At 66.3% G+C, this 22,799-nt stretch overlaps 2 protein-coding genes across 9 annotated transcripts; one reads left to right on the top strand and one right to left on the bottom strand.

Annotated features, from left to right (window-relative positions):
- Positions 1-481: 481 nt before the first annotated feature.
- Positions 482-7,836, top strand: LOC137843079 (CYFIP-related Rac1 interactor A-like). Of its 7 annotated transcripts, XM_068657907.1 has the most exons (13): positions 482-635; positions 3,168-3,246; positions 3,694-3,774; positions 4,918-4,997; positions 5,346-5,467; positions 5,534-5,639; positions 5,806-5,942; positions 6,137-6,214; positions 6,328-6,444; positions 6,615-6,694; positions 6,789-6,915; positions 7,103-7,173; positions 7,267-7,836. In XM_068657907.1, the coding sequence occupies exons 4-13, from the start codon at positions 4,925-4,927 to the stop codon at positions 7,328-7,330; spliced, it is 975 nt and encodes a 324-aa protein (XP_068514008.1). In that variant the 5' UTR covers positions 482-635; positions 3,168-3,246; positions 3,694-3,774; positions 4,918-4,924; the 3' UTR covers positions 7,331-7,836. The 7 variants fall into 7 exon arrangements, with proteins under 7 accessions (XP_068514008.1, XP_068514013.1, XP_068514010.1 ...); XM_068657912.1 differs by lacking the exon at positions 4,918-4,997; XM_068657909.1 differs by lacking the exon at positions 3,694-3,774.
- A 2,355-nt stretch (positions 7,837-10,191) lies between these two features.
- Positions 10,192-22,277, bottom strand: TRIT1 (tRNA isopentenyltransferase 1). Of its 2 annotated transcripts, none has more exons than XM_068657855.1 (11): positions 22,068-22,277; positions 18,616-18,713; positions 18,086-18,182; positions 17,738-17,886; positions 16,788-16,930; positions 16,415-16,526; positions 16,022-16,134; positions 15,051-15,128; positions 13,558-13,667; positions 13,116-13,233; positions 10,192-10,787 (listed from the first exon to the last, which is right to left on the bottom strand). In XM_068657855.1, the coding sequence occupies exons 1-11, from the start codon at positions 22,242-22,244 to the stop codon at positions 10,561-10,563; spliced, it is 1,422 nt and encodes a 473-aa protein (XP_068513956.1). In that variant the 5' UTR covers positions 22,245-22,277; the 3' UTR covers positions 10,192-10,560. The 2 variants fall into 2 exon arrangements, with proteins under 2 accessions (XP_068513956.1, XP_068513955.1); XM_068657854.1 differs by having other exon boundaries at positions 18,616-18,758.
- Between the last annotated feature and the right edge of the window lie 522 nt (positions 22,278-22,799).

Raw genomic sequence — 22,799 nt, forward strand, 5'->3', positions numbered from 1 at the left:
GGGCAGGGCGGGGTGACCCCCCCCAAAAAAAAAAACTGCACCCGTGGGGTCGCTGGGGCTGGGGGCAGGGGCACCGGGGGGCCTCTCGCTGAGCCCCCCCCGATGCCCAGCACTGGCCTGGGAAGGGGAGGTTTGAGGTGTCAGGGTGGGCACACCCCGCGCTGGGGGTCCCCGGCCCGGCAGCATCGCCCTCCCCCCCGGCCCCACCGCCCCCCAACCCCCGCCCGGCCCCGCTGCGGGGTCTCGGCGCTGGGGCGGTGCCGCTGCCCCCCGGGAAGGGACCGGTGGGGGGGGGAGGGGGGGGAGCGGGAGCGATGCACGGGCAGCAGCATCGAACGTGGGGGCTCCCCGTTCCCCCCTCCCCAAATTCACAGCCCCCCCCCCCCCCCCCGCAGCCCGGGCAGGCCCCAGCGGTGCTGCTGCCGGCACGCAGCGGGTTAAACGTCCCCGGCTCCTCGCACTCGAGACGTCACCGTCCCCGGTGGCGTGGGGGGGCCGGGGGCCATGGGGGGCTTTGTGGTGCAGCGGCAGCTGGCGCAGGGCTCGCACGCAGGCGGCGGGCGGCCCCCCCCCCGGCACGGCGCTGCGGGAGCACCGGAGGCACCGCACGGCCGCCGCCCGCCCGCGCCGCCACGGTGAGCACGGGGGGGGCCCGGGGGGAGCGGGGCCGGGGGAGGGGGGGCGGCTGGGAGCAGCCCCCCCCCAGCATCACCCCCCCACCACCACCACCACCGGGCTGCCGCGGGAGCCCTGCGGGAAAACGGCCGCAGCGAGGCCCCGCACCGCTGGGGGGGGAGGGGGGGGCTCGGTCCTGAGGGGTCCTCAAGGCGGGGGGGGGCTCGGCCCCACCCTGGGGGCTCGCCGGGCCCCCCCCCCCCGCCGTGGGGCGCCCCAGGGTGAAGCCGCCGGGCACGGCTGCGGCTGCGGCGGGGATGGGCGGGGGGCGAAGGGGGGGTGGGAGGGGGGGGGGCTCGGCGGTGGCACCCGGCTGGGGAAGGGGGGGCTCGGGGAAGCGACCCCCGGCACGGCCCCGAACCGAGCCCGCGGGTGGGGACGGCCCCGGTGGCCGGATCCGGAGCATCGCTGCCCCCCGGTGATGGGCAGGGCGCGGAGGGGTTTGGGGGGGGGGCAGGATCAGGCCCTGCCTGGGGCCACCCGGGCAAAGCGGGACGCCCCCCCCCGGGGCAGGGGGCTCCTGGGGTGTGGGGAGGGGCCGGGAGGGAACCTGGGGCCACCCCGGGTGTGGCCGGGGGCTCCCCGCTGCCCCCAGCCCTGCCCCGCTCTCCATCAGCGCCCCTCGGGGCAGCCCCCGGGGGGGGGGGGGGTCCGTCCTGGTGGGTTTGGGGTGCGCGGTCCCCTCGGGGCAGCCCCCCAGGAGGGGTCCATCCCGGTGGGTTTGGGGCACGCGGTGCCCTCGGGGCAGCCTCGTGGTGAGGGGCAGCCGGCCCGGGGGGGGCACTGCGGGGTGTGGGCAGGGGGTGAGGGCACGGCACAAACCTGGCGCTGAGCCCCCAACCTCGCAGGGACATGGGGACAGCCCGCGGGGACACAGCCCTGGCACTGCCACGCGTCCCCAACCCCCGGCACGGGGCTGGGGGGCTGCGGCCGTCCCTGTCCCCCCCAGCACCCAGCCCCACGCCAGGCCTCGCGCCCGGTGTCCCCATGGCAGGGGCCGCGGGGACCCGTCCGTGCCCCTCCCTGGGCACCGCCAGGATGCGGCGGTGACAAACCCCAGCCCCGGCTGCTCTCCGCCTGTCAAGGACGAGCTCGGTGCGGGCAGAGGATGCCGATAACAGAATTTATGCAAATGCCTGAGCAGCGCGGGTGGGAGCCTCCTGCCTGCCCGCCTGCCCTGGGGGCTGCAGACCCCCCCAGCCCCACCCTACAGGGCCCAGCACCCCCCCAAAAAACACCCCAGCACCCGGCGGGACAAACCCCGGGGGCAGCGCCCTGGGGGGCTCTGTGGGCACGGGCACCGGCTGCCGGGGGGGAAACTGAGGCAGGGGGGGCGCAGCGCTGCCCCCAGCGCCCCGCGCAGAGCCCTGCCGGCAGCGGGCAGGAGGCGAGGCCGCGGGAAGCTCCCGGCAAGGCCTCGGGTTGTGCTCGAGCACGAGGTGCCAGCAGGCAGAAATTGGTTTCCTCCAGAGGAAAATGGGCTCTGGCCCTCAGAGCCGGCCGTGGGTGCTCTACCCCGTGCTGAGCATGCGGCCAGCGCCTACCGGGGGGAGGAGGAGGAGGAGGAGGAGGAGGAGGAGGAGGAGGAAGGCAGAGCCATCAGTGTCGCTGCTGTGGGGCTGTGGTGGGGCTGAGCAGGGGGTGCTGGGCTGGGGGGGCCGCAGCCACATCCACCCCTCTGCCGTGGTCTCCTCCAGCTCCCCCCTCCCCAGCCGCATTAATTAGACCCAAGCGATTAATTACAACCTGCCGAATCCCAGTGCTGCTTCCCAGAGCCCGCTGACAGCACGGGATCAGAACCCAACCCAAACCCTGGACCCCCAGTGCCAGCCCCCCCTTAGGGCTTGGTGCGGCTGCTTTTGCACAGCTGGAGGCTGGGTGGGGGGAGCCCCGCGCCCTGCATGGGGGCTGAGCCACCCCAGGCACCCGCACGGTGCTGGAACCGGGGGGCTCAGGGGATGGGGGCGGCATCCCAGCACCCGCAGGATTTGGGGTGCAGCTCAGCAGCAGCATAAAGCAACCCTCGTGCAACGCGTGGAAAAGAGCAAACCCAACCAGCAGCACGGGGAAAGTCATCGCTGACATCTCTTGGCTCCCCCAAGGCGGGCGATGGCCCGGCCCCAGGGTGCCTGCCCCGCACCCTAGGGTGTCCCCAAACTGTCCCCGAGCCGTGGGGTCACCATGAGGGGCGCGGGGGGCTGGGGATGCTCGGCCCGTGCCTGGTGAGCTTGGAGAAGTGGTGGAGCTCACCCGCACCTCTAGGAAGCGCTGGACGGCTTCCAAAACCACCGGCTGCTGGCAAGGAACAAATACCGGAGGCAAATGAGGTGACGGCTGGCGGAGCGCCGTGCGGGGCCGCCGGGAAGGGCCACGCGCCTCCAATGCCAACCGCCCCCATGGCTGCCAGCCGGCGTCCCACGGCACCTCCCCGCCTGGTGGGCCATGGGTGGGGGCTGCCCGGGGGGGTCCTGACCTCGCGCCTCCCCCCGCAGGTCCCTGCTGGCCCATGAAGTGATCCAGGCGCGTGGCACAGCCCCTGCTCCTGCCGTAGCCACCGCACCGGGCACCAAGGTAAGGACCTGGGGCCGCGGCCGTGGGGGTGGGCGGGAGGTGCCAATGTGGGTGCCAGGCCCCCAGCCCGGCTCTGTGGGGCAGAAATCCCACCCCATCACACAGGGACATGGGGTCACCCACGGAGTCCCCTGGTCCTGGCGGGCTGGGGGCCGGGCGCCTCGGCGGGGGCGGCGCGGCCAGCGGCACCCACAGGAAGCGCGACGCTCGCGAGCCCGCGCCCCGCTTCCCTCCCCGCCTCGAGAAATAGAAAGCAGAGCGGTGCCGGGACGGCGGCCCCGTTTCCGCAGCCTCGCAGCCGGGAGGGTGCAGCGGGGGCCGGGGGGGACGTGGGGCCCGGCAGGGTGGGTGCAGGTAGGTGCCGTTGGCGGCGGGGGGCTCGGGGGGTCCGGGGTGTCCAGCAGCCGGTGCCGGTGCTGTTCCACTCTGTTTGTTTCTCTCGCTCAGGTCTGCTGGCCATGGGCAACCTGATAAAGGTATTGGGCAAAGATTTAGAAAACTGTCCTCATTTTTTCCTGGATTTTGAAAGTAAGTCCCGTGAGCAGGGCGGGCGTGGGGAGGGGACCAGGGCCACTGTGGTGGCTGCTCCCCAGAAGATGGGGACGGGCGCAGTGTCCCCGAGCAGCCCTGTGTCCCCACTCGCTCCCCGTGGGTCCTGCATGGGGACACGTCCCCAGCAAGTGGCAGGGGTGCAGGGGACATCCCAGCAACAGGACCTGGCCCAAGCGGCCCTATTGCCTGTTGCCATTTCAGCTGGTGGCACCGGGTGGCCGTATGGCACGTCCCCACCACCTCCACGGCGGGGACAGTGCGGGGCTGGGGACAGGAGGGGGACAGGACGGATCCGTGCTGCCCACCAGGCTGCGGGGTGTTGGTGGCAGCCTGCACCCATGGGATGGGGCTTGGGGACCCCAACCCAAGGTGGCCCAGGGCTAACTGGGCCAGGGGCGCGTGGCCTGGGGTGGCTGCAGGCTGCACATGGGGGTGCCTGGCTCGGTGCAGCTCCATGGCCCCCCTTCCTGCCTCTCCCCCTCCTTCCTCCAGGGCTACAGCTCAGAGCAAGAGCGAGGGGTGTAAAAATAGTGCAGCAGCAACCACCAGCCCCGGCCCGGCGGGGAGAGGGTGTGTGCAGCTCGCTGCACGTCCCCAGCACCGGCACATCCCAAAATAGCCACGGGGACCGGGGGGCTGGGGCCCTGCAGCCACCCCAGACCCGAGGCACGGGACCTGCCCAGCTCCCGGCGGGTCCTTTGGGTGCGTGCAGCCCGCGACCACCCCCAGCCCTCTCCAGCCCCCCCCAACCCCAGGGGGACGGGGCTGTGGGTGCTCCCCAGGACCCCCGTTTTTGGGGTCAGCTCCGCAGCCAGAGGGGAGCCACCTGCAGCCACGACCATGGGACTCGGCACCGCATCGCCCTCCTCGCCGGAGCCCGGCAGCTCTGTCCTCCCTTCGCTCCTTCCTCTCCATCACCCCATCCGCAGCGCCCATCTCCATCGGGGGGAAGAGGCTGCCGCCGGGGCCGGGAGCTCCGCGGGGTCCCCGGGAGCACCTCGAGCCCCCGGTGCTGGCGGGGAGGACGGGGCTCTCGCCGCCGCCGCCCGCAGCCCAGCACCTCTTCCCCGAGCCCCACCTCACCACCATGCTTTTTTCCTCTTGTTTCTTCTCTTGCAGGTTTCACATGGGGAACCTTCTTAAAGTGTTGACTTATAACGAGCTTGACCAAGGCCCTAATTTTTTCCTTGACTTTGAAAGTGAGATGGGATTTTTATTTTCCTTTTCGTTTTACTTGCTCTGAGTTCCACATCCACGCCATTTTGAGTTCCCGTCCCCGTCGCCCATCGCATCGCGCCCATCCCAGACGTCCTCCCCCTCCCCACTGTCCCAGGGGCTCCCCGGGGAGGGGGCTGCAGCCGCCGGGGCGGACCCAGGGCCGGGAGCTATCGCTCTGCCCCTCTCCCCCGCAGCCCAGGGGGCTCAGCCCGGGGCTGGGGGCCGCCGGGGGGGCCCTGGGCACCCGGTGTGCAGGCTGGCAGGGCTCTGGCTGCCCGGGCCCCGCTCAGAGCCCTCCGGGTTTCTCTCCCCGGGGCGCTGCCCTGCAGATGCGCAGCCGACGGAGGCCGAGACGGCGGTGTGGAACCAGGTGAACGCCGTGCTGGAGGAGGCGCAGGGCGTCCTGGCCGAGCTGCAGTCCTACACGGGCGCCGGGCAGGAGATCCGAGAGGTGGGTGCTGCCCCCCTGCCCACCGCCCACCCCACGGCTCGGGGTGACCCCGCCGCCCTCCCGCAGGCCATCCAGAACCCCGGGGACCTGCGGCTGCAGGAGAGGGCCTGGAGCGCCGTGTGCCCCCTGGTCGCCAAGCTGAAGCGCTTCTACGAGTTCTCCCTGCGGCTCGGTGAGGGTCCTGAGCCCCCGTTCCCACCCCCTGCACCCCCTCCTGCATCCTGTGCCCCCCCCCACAACGAGCAACTCCGGGGGTCCCCGTCCAGGAGGTGCCCTGCCCCGTGCCTCAGTTTCCCCAGCCGGAGCTGGGGTGGTGACTGGTGGTGCTTTGTCCGCAGAGAACGCCCTGCGGAGCCTGCTGGAGGCCCTCACCAGCCCCCCGTATGCCCCCACGCAGCACCTGGAGCGGGAGCAGGCCCTGGCCAAGCAGTTTGCTGAGATCCTGCACTTCACCCTCAGCTTCGACGAGCTCAAGGTACCCCCGTGCCCCCCGCGCGGGCTGCGGGTCCCCCGGTGTCCCCACGCCCAGCCCCGAGGCACTGCAGCTGATTTTCTGCACTGTGCCAAGATCTGAGGGCTGGGGGGTGGCCGCTGCTGCCCCCAGACCACGGGGCTCAGCCCGGGGATGCCAAGACAGCCCCAGCCCCTAACGTGGCCCCCCCTCCGCAGATGACCAACCCCGCCATCCAGAACGACTTCAGCTACTACAGAAGGACCATCAGCCGAAATCGCATCAACAACCTGCAGGTGAGAGACCGGTGCCCCCCCCCGGGAGTTGCCTTCCCAAAGTGGAGCACAGGGCTGGGGGCGGCTGGGCTGGGGGCAGCGGGTGCAGCCCCATCTCCCCCCGTCCCCTGCAGCTGGATGCGGAGAGCGAGGTGAACAACGAGATGGCCAACAGGATGTCCCTCTTCTACGCCGAGGCCACCCCCATGCTCAAAACCCTCAGCAACGCCACCACCAAGTTCGTCTCGGAGGTGAGCGGGGCTGGGGGGGCCGCAGGGGGGGCAGAAGGCTCAAAGCAGTGGGGCCGAGCCCCCCTCTCCTGCTCCAGCTCCATGCGGGGACCAGGCTGGGCTGGGGGGCCGGGCTGTGCCCCCCCTGGGAGCTGTGAGGGTGACAGCCCCGGGGTCCTGCCTGGTTTCAGAACAAGACCCTCCCGATCGAGGACACGACCGACTGCCTGAGCACCATGGCCTGCGTCTGCAGGGTGATGCTGGAGACCCCGTGAGTACCCCGGGGGCATTTTGGTTTCGGTGCTGGTGTCCCCGTGTGCCCCCCCCCCCCCCCCCAGGCTCACCCAGCCCCTCCCGTGGCGCAGGGAGTACCGCAGCCGCTTCACCAACACCGAGACCCTCCTCTTCTGCATGCGGGTGATGGTCGGCGTCATCATCCTCTACGACCACGTCCACCCCGTGGGGGCCTTCGCCAAGACCTCCAAAATCGACGTGAGTGGCCGTGGGGAGCCTGGGGGGTGCCGCGGCCACCCCGCTCCTCCCAACACAGCCATGATGCCTGTGGGGTCCCTCCTGATGGAGGCCCCCTGGGGACATCCCTGGGCTGCTCAAGGGGAATTTGTCCCCCCTGGGGGGGCCGAGGGCACCTCCCCTCACTGCCTCTCTCGCTCTGTGCCAGATGAAGGGGTGCATCAAGGTCCTGAAGGAGCAGCCCTCCACCAGCACCGAGGGGCTCCTGAACGCGCTGAGGTGAGCGGGGGGCCGGGGGACACGGGGACACGGCTCCGGGGGCTGCGGGGGGAGCGGTTTGGGCCCCCCAAGGTGACCGTCGCCAACCCGCAGGTACACCACCCGGCACCTCAACGACGACACCACATCCAAGCAGGTCCGGGCCCTGCTGCAGTGAGCGCGGTGCCCGCGGCCCCCAGCGCACGTCACCGAGTTATCTACGCCCATGACCATAGTGCTCGTCTGTACAGGGGGAAAGGGACAGAATAAACACACGGAAACGTAAAATTAAACCCAAACGGCCCGAGGACACCCCCACAGCCTCCCGCCCCCCCCTCCTGGCCCCCCCATATCAGCAGCCGCTTCTGGGCACAGGCTGCGGGTGGCACCGCGGGGACACAGCGCCCGGGGAGCCCGGGCTGGGGGTGCTGGGGCCGGGCAGGATGCGGCCCGGGGGGGGCACAGCGATGGGGCTGGGACTCGTTTTGGGGAGGGGGCTCGGGGCCGGAGTCGCCCCCATCCGTCCCCGTCCCCCCCCATCGTGGGGCGCGGGCATTGCTGCGGCTCGGCCCCACCCGGGCGATGTCCCGAGGAATTCAGTCGCCACTCACCTCTTCTTTTGTACATTTCTTTTCTTTTTCTCTTTTTTTTTTGGGTGTGAAATAAAATGGCATTTAACCCGTTCGTGGCCGGAGCGGGGCCGTCTCTGGTGCGTCCCGTCCCGGGCAGGTCCCGTCCCCGTCCCCGTCCCCATCCCCGTCCCCCCCCCGGTCTCTGCTGGTGCCCCGGGGCCGCCGGGGGGGGCTGCTCCCCAGGGTCCCCCCCCCAGCTGCCGGGGCTGTCCCTGCCGGCAGGTGGCCCTGTGACACCGCACACAGCCACACGGTGCCCCCCCCCCCCCAACACGGGACGGCCCCACCGCGGGAGGGCCCCGGCGGCTTCAGGACGGGGGATCGGGGGGGATCCCCCCGCGGCCCCCTCAGTGGCACCGGCCCCCCCCGCGGGCCAGCCACCGCCTCGGGGGCTGCTGCAGGAACCCCCCCGGGTGTCCCCCCCCGGGACCCCTCCCCGAGCCCTGGGGATGACAGCGCAGGACCCCCCCCGCCCCCCCGCTGTTGCACAACCTCGGCCAACGGCGCTTTTATTTTTAGGCTCTTGCGACACGGCCCCCCCAGCCCGCCCCTCCCCCCAGCCCCGACCCCGCGCCCCCCCCGGTCCCTGCAGGGCAATGGGGACAGGATCGGGCCCCGCCACCCCCACACCTGGCACCGAGCTCTGCTGGTGGCCGGGGACCCCCAAAAAACCCCAAACCCCATCACCCGGGTGCCAGCACCCCCAGGGCCCAGCTCTGCCCCCCCCACGAGCCCTCGTGCTCAGCGCTGGGCCCGGCTGGGCAGAGGCTGCAGGGGGGAGCCCCGCCACACCACGCCAGGCCCGCAGGCCTTCTAATCCCGCTGTAATTAATGACCTTATCTTTGGCCAAAGCCATTTAGATTAAGTGGCTGGTGTGATGGGCTGGGCGGCTCCGGCTGCACAGATGGAGGAGCTGCGTTTGTCTGGGGATTAGCGGCGGGCAGATGGAGCGGGGCCGGTCCCCAGTTCCCCAGTCCCAAAGCAGGGGCCTAGCGGCAGCCCGAAACCCAAAACCACACCGACCTCAGCAGGGCCCAGAGCCCAGCAGCGGCACGGAGCTGCTGGGGGTGGCTGCAGGCAGTCCCTTCATGGAGTTTGGGCACGGGCCCTGAGCTGAGGCCTCCCCACGGAGGCACCCTGCAGGGCAGGGCAGGGGGAGGCCCAGCAGACACCCCCCCCCCGGCCATGGAGGCAGCAGAGCATCCCTTTGGAGCAGGCTCACAAACAGAACAGAGACTGGAAGCTGATGTGGTGGGGAAACAACATTTATCTGCAGGGACAACCAAGTTCATATTGAAACACTTACGGATATTAAATTCCCTCCTAACAGCACCATGTGCTGAGCACACTCAGGAGCCAGGCAGGATAATGCCCCCCCCTCACTCAGAGCTGCCTCCACGATCCCGCCGGGGCTGGGGAGACGTCTCAGCAGTGAACGGGGCCTCGCACCCAGCCCCCCGGGCATCTCGTCCCTGCAGGACACAGGAGCCTGGTTCCACGCCACGTCCCTCACTGTGACCTGCTCCAGAGCCGGGCTGAGCCCACGTCCACATGCACTTGAGTCAGGGTGAATGGCAAAAAAATCTGGGCTGGAGAAGGGGCTCAGCTGCTGCACAGACCCAGCGACACCATCGCGGTGCCTGGCTCTGCACAATGCTGGCAGAGAACAGCAAACTCAAAGTCCCCTCCGGTCTGAGCTGCCAACACACACGTATCAAGTGGCCCCAGGCAGCTGCCCCATTACAGAAATAATCCAGCGCTGGGGAACACGAGCCTGAGGCCAAACCTAATCCCCAGAGAGAGCGCGGCAGCAGCTCTGCCCGCAGCCCCTTCCCTCGCGGGCTGAGAGGTCTCCTTGCCTCGTGGTGATTCGTGAGCAGCTGAAGGAGAAATCTGTGCTCTCCCATCCCCAGGAGGGACCATCGTGATTGCTCTTGCCAGAAGAATTCCACACGTCCTGGAAAGGGCCCTCGTGGCTTTCACCAGAGCGGCCCCTTGGGGAGCGAGGTGGTGCCGACGGCGCTCGCGTCCTCCAGGAACAACGCCGAGACAGCCCCGCGGCACAAGGAATGCGCTGCTCAGCAGCAGGGATTCAAATGCAGGGCCAGTTCCCACTGCCAAACCACAGTGTAAACCCCCGGGAATTCAGCTCTAACTAGGACAGCCTCATCTGTTGCAAACCCGATGAGATCATTCCCAATTCCTGTTTAACAGGTGCCAGCTCTTTCTGCACCTGCTACGTGCATACGGAGCGCCCGGCCTCCGCCGAGCTGGGAACATCTGCTCGGCTCCTCCAGGAGCTGCAGGAAAGGTGACTGGGAGAAGGGGCCAGGGCTGGGCATCCTGCCCCATGTGTGCCTGGAGCAGGGAACCGGGGCCGGCTGAAAATAGAGAGCAAGAAAGCTGAACTTTTTAACAGGCAGGGGAACCCGCCATCATCTTGCGGCTTTATTTCCATATAAAAGCAAAAAAATCTCCTCTCCACAGTAAAGGCAGTAAGAACTCACTCAGCCCCTGAGCTGCACTCCTGGCCAAGCCGGGGGAGTGCAGGGTGTTTGTGTCCCTGAGAACAGCACGTCCGCATGCCAGCGGGAGAGGCTCGACCCCCCCAAGGACAACGCTGCGATTCGGGCAGGAGTTAACGCTGGGCACGGGAGGACGCTCCCCGCAGCCTTGCCCCCGGCCCAGCCTTTTCCAGGTGCAGAAGCACAGAAACACAGCAGGACAAGGCCACGTGAGAGGTTTGGACACAGCCTCGGGTTGTCCCTTTGTCACTCACACACCCGCCTCATCCCCCCGCAGTGTCTCAGCTCGCTCGGGCTGAGCCCACCCGGGGCCCGGTGCCTCCTCGCTGTCCCGGCTCCATGCCCGTGGCACAGGCACGCTGCGCTCCTCGACGGAGGTCTCGGTGCCCTCAGCGTCCCCCCCTGCAGCACGGCTGGCAGCCTCCAGCTTCCTGCTCTTCTTCAGATGGTGCAGGTGGGATTTGGATCGCGTGTGAGCTGGGGGAAGAGGCAAACAAGCATTTAGCTCTGGGGAGCGTGGAGAAGGGAACGCCCGAACCGAGCTCCAGTGGGTACAGAGCACCCTCCGTTCCCGTTCTCCCACTCAAGGCCATTCCCACAAAAAAATGAACTCCCCAGCCCTGCCCTGGCTGTTTCTCAGGGAACTTCCAGGCCCAATAATCAGGGCACTGAAGGGAACAACCCTTTCAAGCCTTGTCACGAGCAGAGGAAGGACTGGGAGAGGGACAAACGCCCGGGGTCTGTACACAGAAAGCTCCAAACCGCCAGGGTTCAACACCCCAGCACCTCCGAGCTGAGACCCAAGCGCCGGGAGCAGAGAAGAAAGGCGAGTGTTACCCAACGGGCGGCACCTTGCAGGATGCAGGCGAGGTTGTGCAACTCACCCCCAGCCCGTGGAGCGCCGCCAGGATCATTTGTAAGCCCAGCCCAGCCGCCTGCGCCGCAGCACGGGGATAACCTGCACCCAGCACAGCCACGGTGCCCGGAGCACAGCCCAGCTTCTGCATGGCTGCAGGGCACGGCTCGCAGCTACCGGGGCTCCGAGGGAACAGAGGCGTGACCCCGGGGAAGCAGCTTGTACTGACACACCGGGGGAGAGAGAGCTGCGTTTCTGCTTAAAATCACAGAGTTACGGGCAGCAAAACCTCCCGTATCGCTGGCGTTATCTAAACAGAAGACGCTTTGTCTAAGCAGACCCATGTAACATCCTAGCAGGGCGGTTTTGCTGTTTCCAAGAGATCAGAGCAGCAATTAAAGAGCAAACTTTCCAAGCAGGGCCTTAATTAAACGAGGGGATGTGTTTGCCGAATCGAGGCCCCGAGGTGCTTTGCAGTCCTTTTCTGCCACAGGCTGCAATGACATGCAAAGCTGCTGCTTTATCACAGCGCTGTAGGGTCACCCCAGCCTGAAATGAAGTCTCACCTCTTGCAATTTGTTGCAAGCAACTCCAAAGCTTGCAGCGGCTGCAAAAAGCACTGATTTCAGCTGGTGCCTGGGGAGGCGTGCTCTTTGAAGTCCATACAAATTGCAAAGTTAGATAAAATGTAAAAACCTTCCAGAGCCAGCGAGGGACTGGGAAGCAGTTCCCAGAACTATCTGTAACTTGTCCTAGGGAAGCAGACCAGATTGCAGACTGACTCAGCCCCCACTGCTGTTTTCACTTCCCTCTGAGCTCTCACATTTTGCAGTTACACCCAGGTTTGGGGCCCTTTTTCTCCTGCCTTCTGAAGATTTGAGCCAAATTCAGCAAGATCTAGAGAACACCCAGCTGGGGTGGGCTCAGAAAGGTGTCCTCGCACCGGACCTGGAACAACATCCCCAGGGGGCCGGCAGTCACTGCTGTGGAGTTTGGGGTACCCTGAGGAGTTCCAGCTCTGACAAAAACCCTGTGGAGCTGGCAGGCTGCAGGGATCCTGACCGCTTCCACAGCCCCCGGTTGTGGAGCAGGCAGAGCTTCTTCGGAGCACCTTGGAGCTAACACAGCCGAGACTGGCAACAGCAATTAAACTGCTCTCGCTGTAACGAGCTCCCTGCTCTGAGCCACCTCCCAGCTGCTTTCGGCAGCTCCCCAGATCGATTGGGATAAACGGCTCGTTCAAAGCCTGGGCACAGTTTCTCTGTGCATTGTCTCTGCACTTGGGCAGCACGCGGAGATTTACCAGGTTCATTTCTGCTGCCAGCCTCTCGGCTGCTTTTTGTTCCTGGTTCTCAGCATGAGCCTCGCAGTGCAGATAAATTCACTGAGTTAATCTGATTCCAACTGAGCTCTTTTAAAAGTAAGTCTATTGAAAATAGAAAATCCTTTCCTATTGCCATTACAGCTAGGAATACTTTTTTTCTTTTTGAAAAACACACAAATAGGAAGAATACACAAATAGGAAATATTGGAGCGTAACTGAGCTATTAAAAACATCAAGAAACTTCCGCTTTACGCAACAACGTTTTAGGGGGAATAAATTTGTTCCCTGCCTTTTGACAAAGTGTCTGAAGTGCCGAAAGGGACCAGCAGCCCAGACTAAACACGGGCAGCTTGGAGGTTTGATGCTGCGCCGAGCCCCCCGCGTCTGGCAGGCTGGCAGCCGGGGAAGGGGGGCAGCCCGGCAGATGGCTGCTGTGGCACAGCTCCTGCTCCCCCCCCCCGGGCTTCCAAATGTCTGCTTTCACAGCCGGGCTGTAAACAGTCCTTGAAAGCCCAAGATCACGCGCCGAGGGTCGGCCGGCCGGGCACAGGCAGCCAAGGAAGCTGCCCTGCTCTGCAGAGAGCCTGGGCACAGCCTGAGCCTTCCTCCCCCCGCTGGGCCCTACCTGCCCACTCCCGGTCCCCGATGATGACCCTGCTGCAGAGCTCGCACACGCGGTGACGCCGTTTGTCCTCGTTCGCATCGAACTCCATCCTTACAGGCTCCGCCGGGGGCTGACGTCCCTGTGGGTTAAATAACACCCCAAATAACTTGCCATGGAGAGGACTCGCTGTGGCTGCGCTCACTTTGGATAGGATTTGGGCTGAATTTTCTGTGCTCAGACACCAAGGCAGCGGGACAGGGGCTGCAGTTTTACCACGCAGGACAAGTGGAGTACTGAGCATTAGGAGAAATTCTCAGCTTCACCACGGTCACTGCAGGTAACCAAAGCCCAGGGCTGGACACGCACACAGACAGCCCCAATTGTGGGAGCTGAGTTACAGGGCCTGGAGCAAAGTACGGGCTCCCCAGCCACAGCTCACACGTTAGCTCTGGCTATCCTGTACCTGGATGAAGCTCTCAACGATCTCCAGAGCAGGTTTCAGCACATCCTCCTCCCACCGCAAGTGATCAGACACCTCCAGGCCATACACCGGGGGCACGTTGGGGCCGGGACCTGCAGGGAGACAACGACGGGTGGCAGCCAGCGACACCCAGCACCCCCGGCACCCCCAGCAGCAGGGTCCCCAGGGGTCTGCGCTGTGCCACAGGGGATCTGTTCTGGCATCGAGCACTCAGAAGGGCACAGCAGCCTTTCTGGAGCCAGAATTAGCAGAGACCTCAGCTCGTGGGCAAACGGTGAGAACAGCTACGACCTAGGGCGAGCATCTGCACGGCTGCCTGCCTTCAGGACAGCGTTACAACATCAGAGCACGCCGAGCAAACGCTTCAGCGTTACTGCAGCGCACTGCAGGCTGCAGAAGATCAAAAGCTAGATCCAGGCATGAAGCAAAGCCGTGCTGACAAGGAGGTGCAGCCATGGAGCCTGAGTGGGGATCTGCTGGTGCAGGCTCCTGATCAGCTCACAGCTCAGAGCTGGAGCTGCCTGCAAGAGCCAATGCACTCAGCTCACAGCAGCAGGACACAGCAGTGCTTTACCAGTGCTTCCACCTGCCCAGACAGCTTCAGAGCCACCCCTCTGGTCCCCCCAAGCCCAGCACGATGCTGTGGGGTGCTGGCTGCAGCCCCACGAGGTGAGGAGGCTGCAGATGGGGAGCACCAGCTCCCACCAGCGATGTCGCCGCCCCACCACGGCTCCCCTGCCCGCAGCAATCAGCCCCGCAGGGACAAAGCCATCAAAGGGGCCGCGTGCCGGCCCCAGCAGGTGCTGCCTTTATTGCTGGCACCACCACCAGGCTCCTGACAGTGCCGATCTGCAGCACACCTGCCACCAGGAAGGTGAGCCACAGCCACCAAGCACACGGCTGCCGGAAAGCTTTTGCACCCAGATCAAAGCCTGTCTTTTGACTCGAGTTCCCCCCCGCCTTTTTTTTTTTTTTTCATGTTGTTGTTGTTGTTTTGCCCCCACCGAGCAGCTTTCAACAAGTGCCCGGCTCCCAGCTGCTGCTGCTGGCCCTGCTCCAAGGCTGGGGCTGGGGCAGGGCAGTCCTGCTGGCTCCCTGCCACCGCAGCCAGCGGGGCCCGGAGCAGCCCAGGGACTCCTGCTCCTAATCCCAGGGCAGAGGCCAGCTGGGCTTTTCGGCTGTGCAGGGGGCGAGCGTGTTGGGTGCTGCTGGGCACCCCCCCAGCCCCTTGGGAGCCATCAGGGGGAGGCTGCAGGGACACTGCGGCCATCGTCACCTGGGCCCGGGGCTGAGCGTTTGCTTGCTTTGTTCTTGGGAGGGGAAATTCCTCCCTTGATGAGCACCCAGGGGTAGCAGCCAGGGGGAAGGAGCTGGCTCTGTGAGCGTCCTGGGGTGAGGTGAACGCGCACAGCACACGGCCAGGAGGAAGATGTGAGGACAGAGGTGGCGAGGCAGCGCGGGGGCAGAGCACTCACGTCTCAGGAAGCGGTTGCGGACCCATTTGTTCTGCCTCCGGGCGTATCTCTTGGTCACCTGCTTCAGGGCCTGGATCCCTTGGAAAACAGAGGAAGCAAAAAGCCCGGAGTTGGGCACAGCTCCACGAGCAGGGCGAGAAGAGGCTGCTGGATCCGGCACGGGGGGAGCACACGAAAGGAAGGTTTGTTCTGGGGGCACCGTGCTGGTGTGAGGGAAGGGTTTGTGGTGCCAGCTGGGAGGTCCCCAAGCCAGCAGCGAGCAGCAGTCACAGCAAGGCCACCAAACCCTGCCGGACAGAGCAGGGGCAGCCCAAAAGGGATGGACAAGGACAACCTCTGAGGGCTGCACAGTTCTCCTGACACCTCATGGGAACACTTCTCTGCCCAGACCGAGCCCAGGACTCCTCGTTGTGTTTGCAGCAGGCCCAGAGGACGGTTTCCCACTGTGCAGCCTTTCAATATTTAGTGCCGGACTTATCGTATCCCTCTGTAATCTCCCTGTTTGCAGACACAACAAGCCCCCTCTGCACCAGACTTGTTTTCAAGCCCTTTATCACATCCATGGTTTCCTCGGCCTCCAGCTCCACTTGGCACCGAACCCTCCCCAACGGCCTGACGCTGCCCAGGACCGTGCTGAGCGGAGCAGCTCCCTCCTCCCCTAACAGCAGGGTCTGCCTGGACTTTCTGAGCTCTGTTTCATTTCTTCTCCCCAGCAGTCACTGCCCAGCCGGGATCCCCTCACCCACGTTACTGCTGCTCCAGATCGCAGCTCCCCCAGTGGGGCAGGAGGCAGGAATTGCTCTGGGGGTGCTCAGGGGTGCTCTGGGGCACTGCAGCCCCTGCCCCTCGGGCCTCAAAGCACATATTGTGTGCAGGAAGGTGCAGCTCAGCCCCCATGGGACCTGCCCCGGGTTTGAGCTCGGCTCCGTGTGGGGCAGGGGGACGGGGGGCACACGGGGCACTGCTCCCACCTCTCTGCAGCAGCAGGGCACTGGTCTCGGGCGAGCAGCTGCCTTCGCTGACGAGGTACTCGTGGAACTCCTTGAAGCCGATGGACTGGAAGATGCCGTGCTGGTAATCCTGGCTGGAGAGCAAGGCAACAGGCAGGGGTTAGGGCCGTCTCCTTCAGGATGGGGAGATCTCAGCCCTCCAGAAACAGCCGGGATCCCTGCGTGCCGCCCAGCTCTGGTCTGGAGGAAGCCCGAGAAAACTAAATCCAGAGCTGAGCCCCAGCAGGGGGCTGCAGTTCGGCCAGCCCTGGGCTAAGGACGGGCAGGGAAGGCCAGGGAGAGGAGCTGGCTGCTGCAAACCTCCCCAGGCAGGGAGGGGGGACTGGGAGCAGGGGGAGCTGGGGTCTCACCCACCGGTTTTCGGCCACCTTCTGTTGGTTGTAGCGGCGGTGGAAGTCCCGCAGCTCCTCCAGCAGCCCTGCAGCCAGCATGTCGTCCACACGCTGCTCCAGCCGCCGGTCCAGAGCTGGGAGGAGGAGGAGGAGGAGGAAGGCAGGAGGTGTTGAGCTGTGACCTCGGGGGGCCCAGAGCCGGGCCTTTGGCACCCCCAGCCCAGCCGAGGAAGGCAGAGCCCAGCAGACGGGGGGAGCGACTCCCCTGCCACTGCTGCTGGTGCCAAGGAATTGCTGCCTCGTGCAGGGAGGAGGCTGGGGCAGGAGCAGGGAGCCAGCCCTCGCCCCCATCGCTGCGCCCACTCAGCCAGGGGCTGTGCACAGCCCACCCTCACCTGCCTGATCTGCATGGAGCCACAAGATACAAGAATTTGGGTATTTCAGGGGCCCCCCCAGGGGTCCTCCACCTTCCTCCTCCTGCTGCCGGTGCAGGATTTCACTGTGGGGGATCCCTGTCTCTTCAAACACTTGGAGGCTCCTGCAAGCAGAGACAGACAGAGCTCAGAGGCTGGGTGAGGACGAGCGTTCCCATTCCCCTAGCAGCCCCGGGGGCTGCAGCACAAGGAACCGCAGACACCCGCTGCGATCCAGCCCTCTCATGTGGGGGGGAGGGCAGGTTTCTGCCCCCTCCCGTGCCCGGCACCCTGAGCACACCCAGGTCCCGGGGGCACGGCGATGGCACCCCAGGAGCCCAGAGCGCAGCCACCCCCTCCTGCCTGGCAGCGGCACAAACCCTGCAGGGGACGGGCCCCTGGCTCCAGCCCTTCCCTTCCCAGGCAGGGCTGCGGGGAAGGGCCCAGCGCTGCGGGAGGCTGCGAAGCTTCACCCCAGCCCAGCCCCAGCCCTGCCAGGGGGGTGGAGGAAGGTGCACGGCGTGCCCCAGCCCTCCCCGTCCCCCCGCACCCACCGTGCGAACGGGGTGGGCGGCGTTCTGCTCCCCCCAGGCCAGGGCTCGGCCGGGATGGGCCCGAGGAAGCAGCAAGCCTGGTCTTGCTGCCCTGCTGTTCCCACACAGCTCAGGTATGTGACTGAGCCAGCACGGCAGCTTGCTCCTTAAATAGCTCCAGATAAACCCTGCTGCTGGGGAGCAGCCCCGCCGTGCATGGGGTGCTGCACCCCAAGGGCAGCTCGGGCTGGGGGCAGCAGGGCCGAGGGTCTGAGAGCAGTGCTGCGAGGTCCCCAGCAGGCTCGGGGCACCCACCTGGGATGGCAGAGCCCCTCCTGCCATGTGCCCAGGCACGCAGCTCCCTCGGGACGGGTGCTGTGCTGAGCACACCGGGCTCACCTGGCCACTTTGCGCTTGTCGTGGGGGTGCAGCTTGGCTGCCATCTCGGGGTCCACCCGGCTCAGGCGGCGGTGGAGCTCCACAACGTCCAACTGCTCCAGCTCCTCCTTCCTGTCGGGGGCCGGGCTGGGGGCTGAGCTGGCCTTCTCCTGCAGGGCACCGGGCAGCCCTGAGCACAGCCGCTCACCTGCAGGCCTGCCAGCCCCCAGGAGAGCCCTCAGACCCCCAGGACAACCCCCAGGGGTGCAAGAGGAGCCTCTGGCTTTCCCTGCCCCCTTTGGCACAGGAGCACCATGCCCAGCAGCAGGCTCCCCCCTTCCCAGGGCTCTGGCAGCCCCAGCTCGGTACCTTGGTGCTGACGAGGACCTTCCAGAGCAAGGCCTCGATGTAGTAGTTGGTTCCTCCCACAACGATCGGGATCTTGTCTCGGGCGAAGATGTCCTCGATGTGCCGCAGTCAGGGAGCACAAGCAGAGGCGCAGGGTGCGGAGGGCTGCAGGCAGCGCCTGCTGGGCCTGACCCCTGTGGCCACCCCACGACATTGGGGCCCAGACCCCCACCCCCCAGCCCACAGAGCCTCTGAGGCTGCAGAGCAGGGCCGTGGCTCGCCCTCATCCCCCACCCGTGCCACCAAGTCTCAGGGACATGCAGGGACCACCAGGGAGGGCAGCACCCGGCTCAGCACAGCTGGGCGCAGCGAGGGGACTGCCCAGGGCTGCAAGAAGCTCAGAGCCCCCCTTGCCAGAAGCGTCCTCTGGAAACAAGTTGGCTCCCCTGAGGAGCCCAGGGCCGGGGCAAACACCGAGCTCTCTCCCAGGGCTGTCTGTGGAGGAGGGAAGCCTGAATCTGCCGGGCCAGGCAGCCCACAGCTGGAAGGATATCAGAGGCACGGCCCTGTCCCTGAAATCCACCACCGTGTAGTTGGAGACGAGGGGATCCACGAAGCTGATCATGTGGTGCCTGCAGAGCTGCTGCTCCTGCGGAGAAACCTTGTTTGTGATGATGTCCAGGCCCTTGTACACCTGGGGAAGAGAAGAGCCCATTGCCCACCTCTGTGTGCGCGTCCCACGAAGCCCCCTGGCCCTGCTCCTTCCCCCAGGCCCAACCCCGGCCTGCCCTCACTGCCCCCAGCCCCACAAGATCTCCGAGGAGCGGCACAGGAGGCAGCAGGAGCCCCCTCCCCGCAGGGCAGAGGGAACCCAGCCAGCTCCTGCCAGGGCCGGGATGCCTCGTCTGGTGCTTGGCCGAGTTGACAAAACATCAACAGACAGGGATGGAGCCCGGACCCTGCCTCACACCGAGACCTGAGGTGCCAGGCACAGGGAGGACGTGGGCAGCTCCCGGCCTGGGACAAACCGGGTGTGGGGAGAAAGGCCTGCAAACAGCCGCAGCCATTGCCTCCTCCATCGCCCAGGAGCAAATTTCCCCCTGATCCCCCTGAAGAGCTGCCAAGCCCCCAGCTGCAGCGCGGCCCCCACCCGCCGCCACCCCCGGTCCCCGGCAGAAGGCTGAGGTGAGGCAGAGGTGATCCGGGCAGGAGGCGAGGAGCGGCGGCTGGGATGAACTGGGGTTACTGGGGCAGGGAAGCCCGAGCCCTGCTCGCAGCCGTCTCACGAGCTGGGGCGGCTCAGCCTGCGGCCGCTCCCTCCCTGCCTCTCCCACCGCAGCCTCGACTGTCCTGGAGAAAGGCTGCCCCGGGGGCAGGAAGCGAGGGGGGAGCGGGAGGGCAGGGAAATGCTCCTCTTTCTGCCCTGCAGACACCCGGCTGGCTCCAGGGGCCGGGAGGCAGCTCCGTGCCAACACACCCCGGGGCTGCCTGCAGCCTGGCCATCACCTGCCCATCCAGCCCAGGTCCCCAGCAGACACCAAAATCCCGATCCAAAGCCTTTGAACCCCACGAGCTTTGGCTCGGTGCCTTCCTGCCCCAGCTGGGCCAGCACCCCAGCACCCCAGCTCTCCCAGCACCCCAGCTCCTGCTGCCTGCAGTCGCAGCCGATGCGCACCCCTAACCGCGCGGGCAGGGCTGGGGCTTACACTTCGTGCTCAAATCCCCCAAGGTTCCCCTGGAGATTAAACACCGAGAGCCTCCCTGGACGTCTGGAAACAAGAGGAGGAGGAATGTGGTGTCTGTGTGGGCCGGGAGGGAACAAAGGCAGCCTTCACTCCCGCGCACAGCCTTCCCCCAGCTGGCCGGGCCGCGCTCCGAGCCCTCCTCCCTCCTGCTGCCCGCTTCTATTTCCAGCGAGCAGCCCAGATAAGCTCTCGGTGCTTCCTAAGGCCCCAAACAGATTAGCAGCAGCCCGGAGCAGCAGCCCTCTGAGCCACTGCGCGCAGGCTGAGGGCTAAAGATACTTAGCCCTGGTGGTGCCCTCCCACCTCTGCCACCGAGGGCCCCGCGCCATGCGGAGGGTGCGCAGCAGGGACCCCACAACGTGGCCACGCCAACCCCACAGCACCACGAGGGCCCAGGGACGGCCCAGCTGGCCAGGGACCAGAGGAAGGCCCCAAAGCACGTCCTGGGGTGAACGGGAGGCAAGGTTCGCCCCTTTCTCTGCGCCCTGCCAGGAGGAAGCTGTCAGCAGAGCTTTCGCCAAAGCCCTTAAGATGTCCCGAGGTGACACACTGACTGACAAACACACCCAGTGCACACAGCAGCCTCCAGAGGACCTCATCAGCGCTCCGAGGGTGACACCTGGACGGGACAGTGGGACCGGGAAGGGACGGGACCCTCCAGCACAGTGGCACTGCGACTGCTGTGCTCTCACCAGGAAGCGAGGCTGGATGCACCCTGCCGGGGAGCGGCTTGCTGCTGCAGGGAGCTCCTGGGATGACAACCGGCACCAGAAAGGGCAAAAAGAGAGATTAAGGGGCCAGCAGATTAACCAGGGCCGCATGCAGGCAGCGGCTAAGTCTGGAACTTCACCACGGTGACCCACGGTGCTGACGAAGGCACCCTGGAGACGGAGGGTGCCCTGCCGGCTGTGCCAGCCCGAGCAGCTGCCCCCAGACACTGCCAGCGTCTGTCAGACCCCTGCGGGGCACAGCCACGAACACACAGAGGGGCTCAGGGCAACTTGGTCGGGGGCAGCTGTCGGCTGGGAGTGAGCAGTGGGGTTCCTTCGCCCCACGACTCCTCTGCGAGGACGCTGGTGCCAGCTCGGGGATGTGCAGCACTGAGACTTCTTCCTCAGGAATAAAGCCGGCCGGGAGGCAGACCCAGCTGGCTGCTGTGGCCGCATGAGCAGGGCACGGGGGTCAGTGGGGCGCAGTGGGGGTGGCACGGCGTGGTGTGCTGCTTGTGGCCGTGCCCACAGGCAGCCGGGGGCTGGCCGAGGCCACGCAGGAGGCAGGAAGATCCCAGGGGCTGCTCGGCTCTCGCTGCGCAGTCACACCAGGGGGAGATTAACAGGGAAGGACGAGAGCCACTCGGCCTGGGGGCCACGGGGCGCCTGCAGACAGAGGCCTCCCAGTGCCTGCGTTCCCACAGAGGGCTCCGAAACAACCAGAGCACAACACACACGCTTCAAAGAGTCCAGGGGCATGAAACGAGGGCCCACGGCATGCCTCCAGCCCCCGCCACCTCCACAGAGCTCGGGGAGCAGCACGAGCCTCGTGGTCCCAGCAGAGCTGCCCCGGAACACAGCGGGCATCCCGGCACCACAGCAGGCCCAAGTGCTCCCATCAGAGAAAAATAATAATAAAAGCGTTGATTAGGAAGGAAAACACATTGCTAAAACAGTAACACAATCCCCACGATGGCTGAACTCCACATTTTATGATGAAGCTCTTAAATCCGAAAGCAATTAGAGCCAAAACACTGAGGCTCAGCTCCCTGCTCTACATCTAGGTGTCTGTTAAAGACCTCCGGGGATGGTGCCTGGACCACCTCCCAGGGCCACGCGCAGGGAAGGGGGGCTGCAGGCCACGTCCCTGGCAAGCTGCAGGTTGTGATAATATTTTAATATTATTTTCCATATTTTGCTGACATCCCTTTGCTGAGTGAATGGGGAAATGAGGATTGACCTTTGGCAGCTGCATCAAACCCCCACCCACCCCCACGTGCTGTCCCGTCGCACAGACCCACTGCCAGCCCCACCGAGCAGCACGGGGCAGTTTTTATTCCCGAGTTAAAATCACAACACTTTTGCCTGCTTTTCCCCAAAAAAAACTGCATCTCCCATCCCCCTGCCGGCAAAACACGCTGCTAACTCCCCCCAAACCCCCCCAAAACCCCCCAAGCCCCCCAAACCCCCCTCCCGGGACCCAGCAGCCGCGCTCCCGGAGCATCCCCGGCACCGTCCCCAGCGACACCGGGCTCGGGGCCCCGGTACCTGCATGGAGTCGGCGCTGACGATCTCTCCGCCCAGGCGCAGCCCCAGCTGCACGGCCAGCGCCGATTTGCCGGTGCCGGTAGCGCCCAGGATCACCACGAGCGGCCGCGGAGGGCCCGGCGGAGCCCGGCCCGAGCACAACGCGGCCGCCGCCGCCGCCATAGCCCGGGCTGCCATAGGAACGGGCGGGCGGGACCGGGGGCGGGCCGGGGGAGGACGGGGAAGGACGGGGAAGGACGGGGAAGGACGGGGAAGGAGGGCGGCCCTGAGGCCCTGCACCGCCCCGGGGCCCGGCCCTGCCCCGTTCCTGCCCGGGGCTCCGGCCGCTGCCCGCTCCCGGCCCCTTTCGGGCTCTGCCCCGGGCGGGGGGCAACTGGGGGGGGAAGGATGCTATTGCCATGGAAACGGGGGGTGAGGTTGCCATAGTAACGGGGAGGGGGGAAGGATGCTATTACCGTGGCAACGGAGCGAAGGGAAGGATGCTGCTGCCATAGCAACAGGGCAGGAGGAGAAGGATGCTATTGCCATGGCAACGGGGAGAGGGGAAGGATGCTATTGCCATAGCAACAAGGCAAGGGGAAGGATGCTGCTGCCGTGGCGACAGGGCAGGGGAGATGGGGCTGTTGCCATAGCGACAGAGGAGCCCGCTGGCCTGGCAACCGAGAGGCAGAACTGGTCGCCACGGCAACACGGAGAGATGCGGAGGGGGCGGCTGTCCCCATGGCAACAGGG

Source organism: Anas acuta, chromosome 21 (assembly GCF_963932015.1).
Source record: "Anas acuta chromosome 21, bAnaAcu1.1, whole genome shotgun sequence".
Classification (NCBI taxonomy): Eukaryota; Metazoa; Chordata; class Aves; order Anseriformes; family Anatidae; genus Anas; species Anas acuta.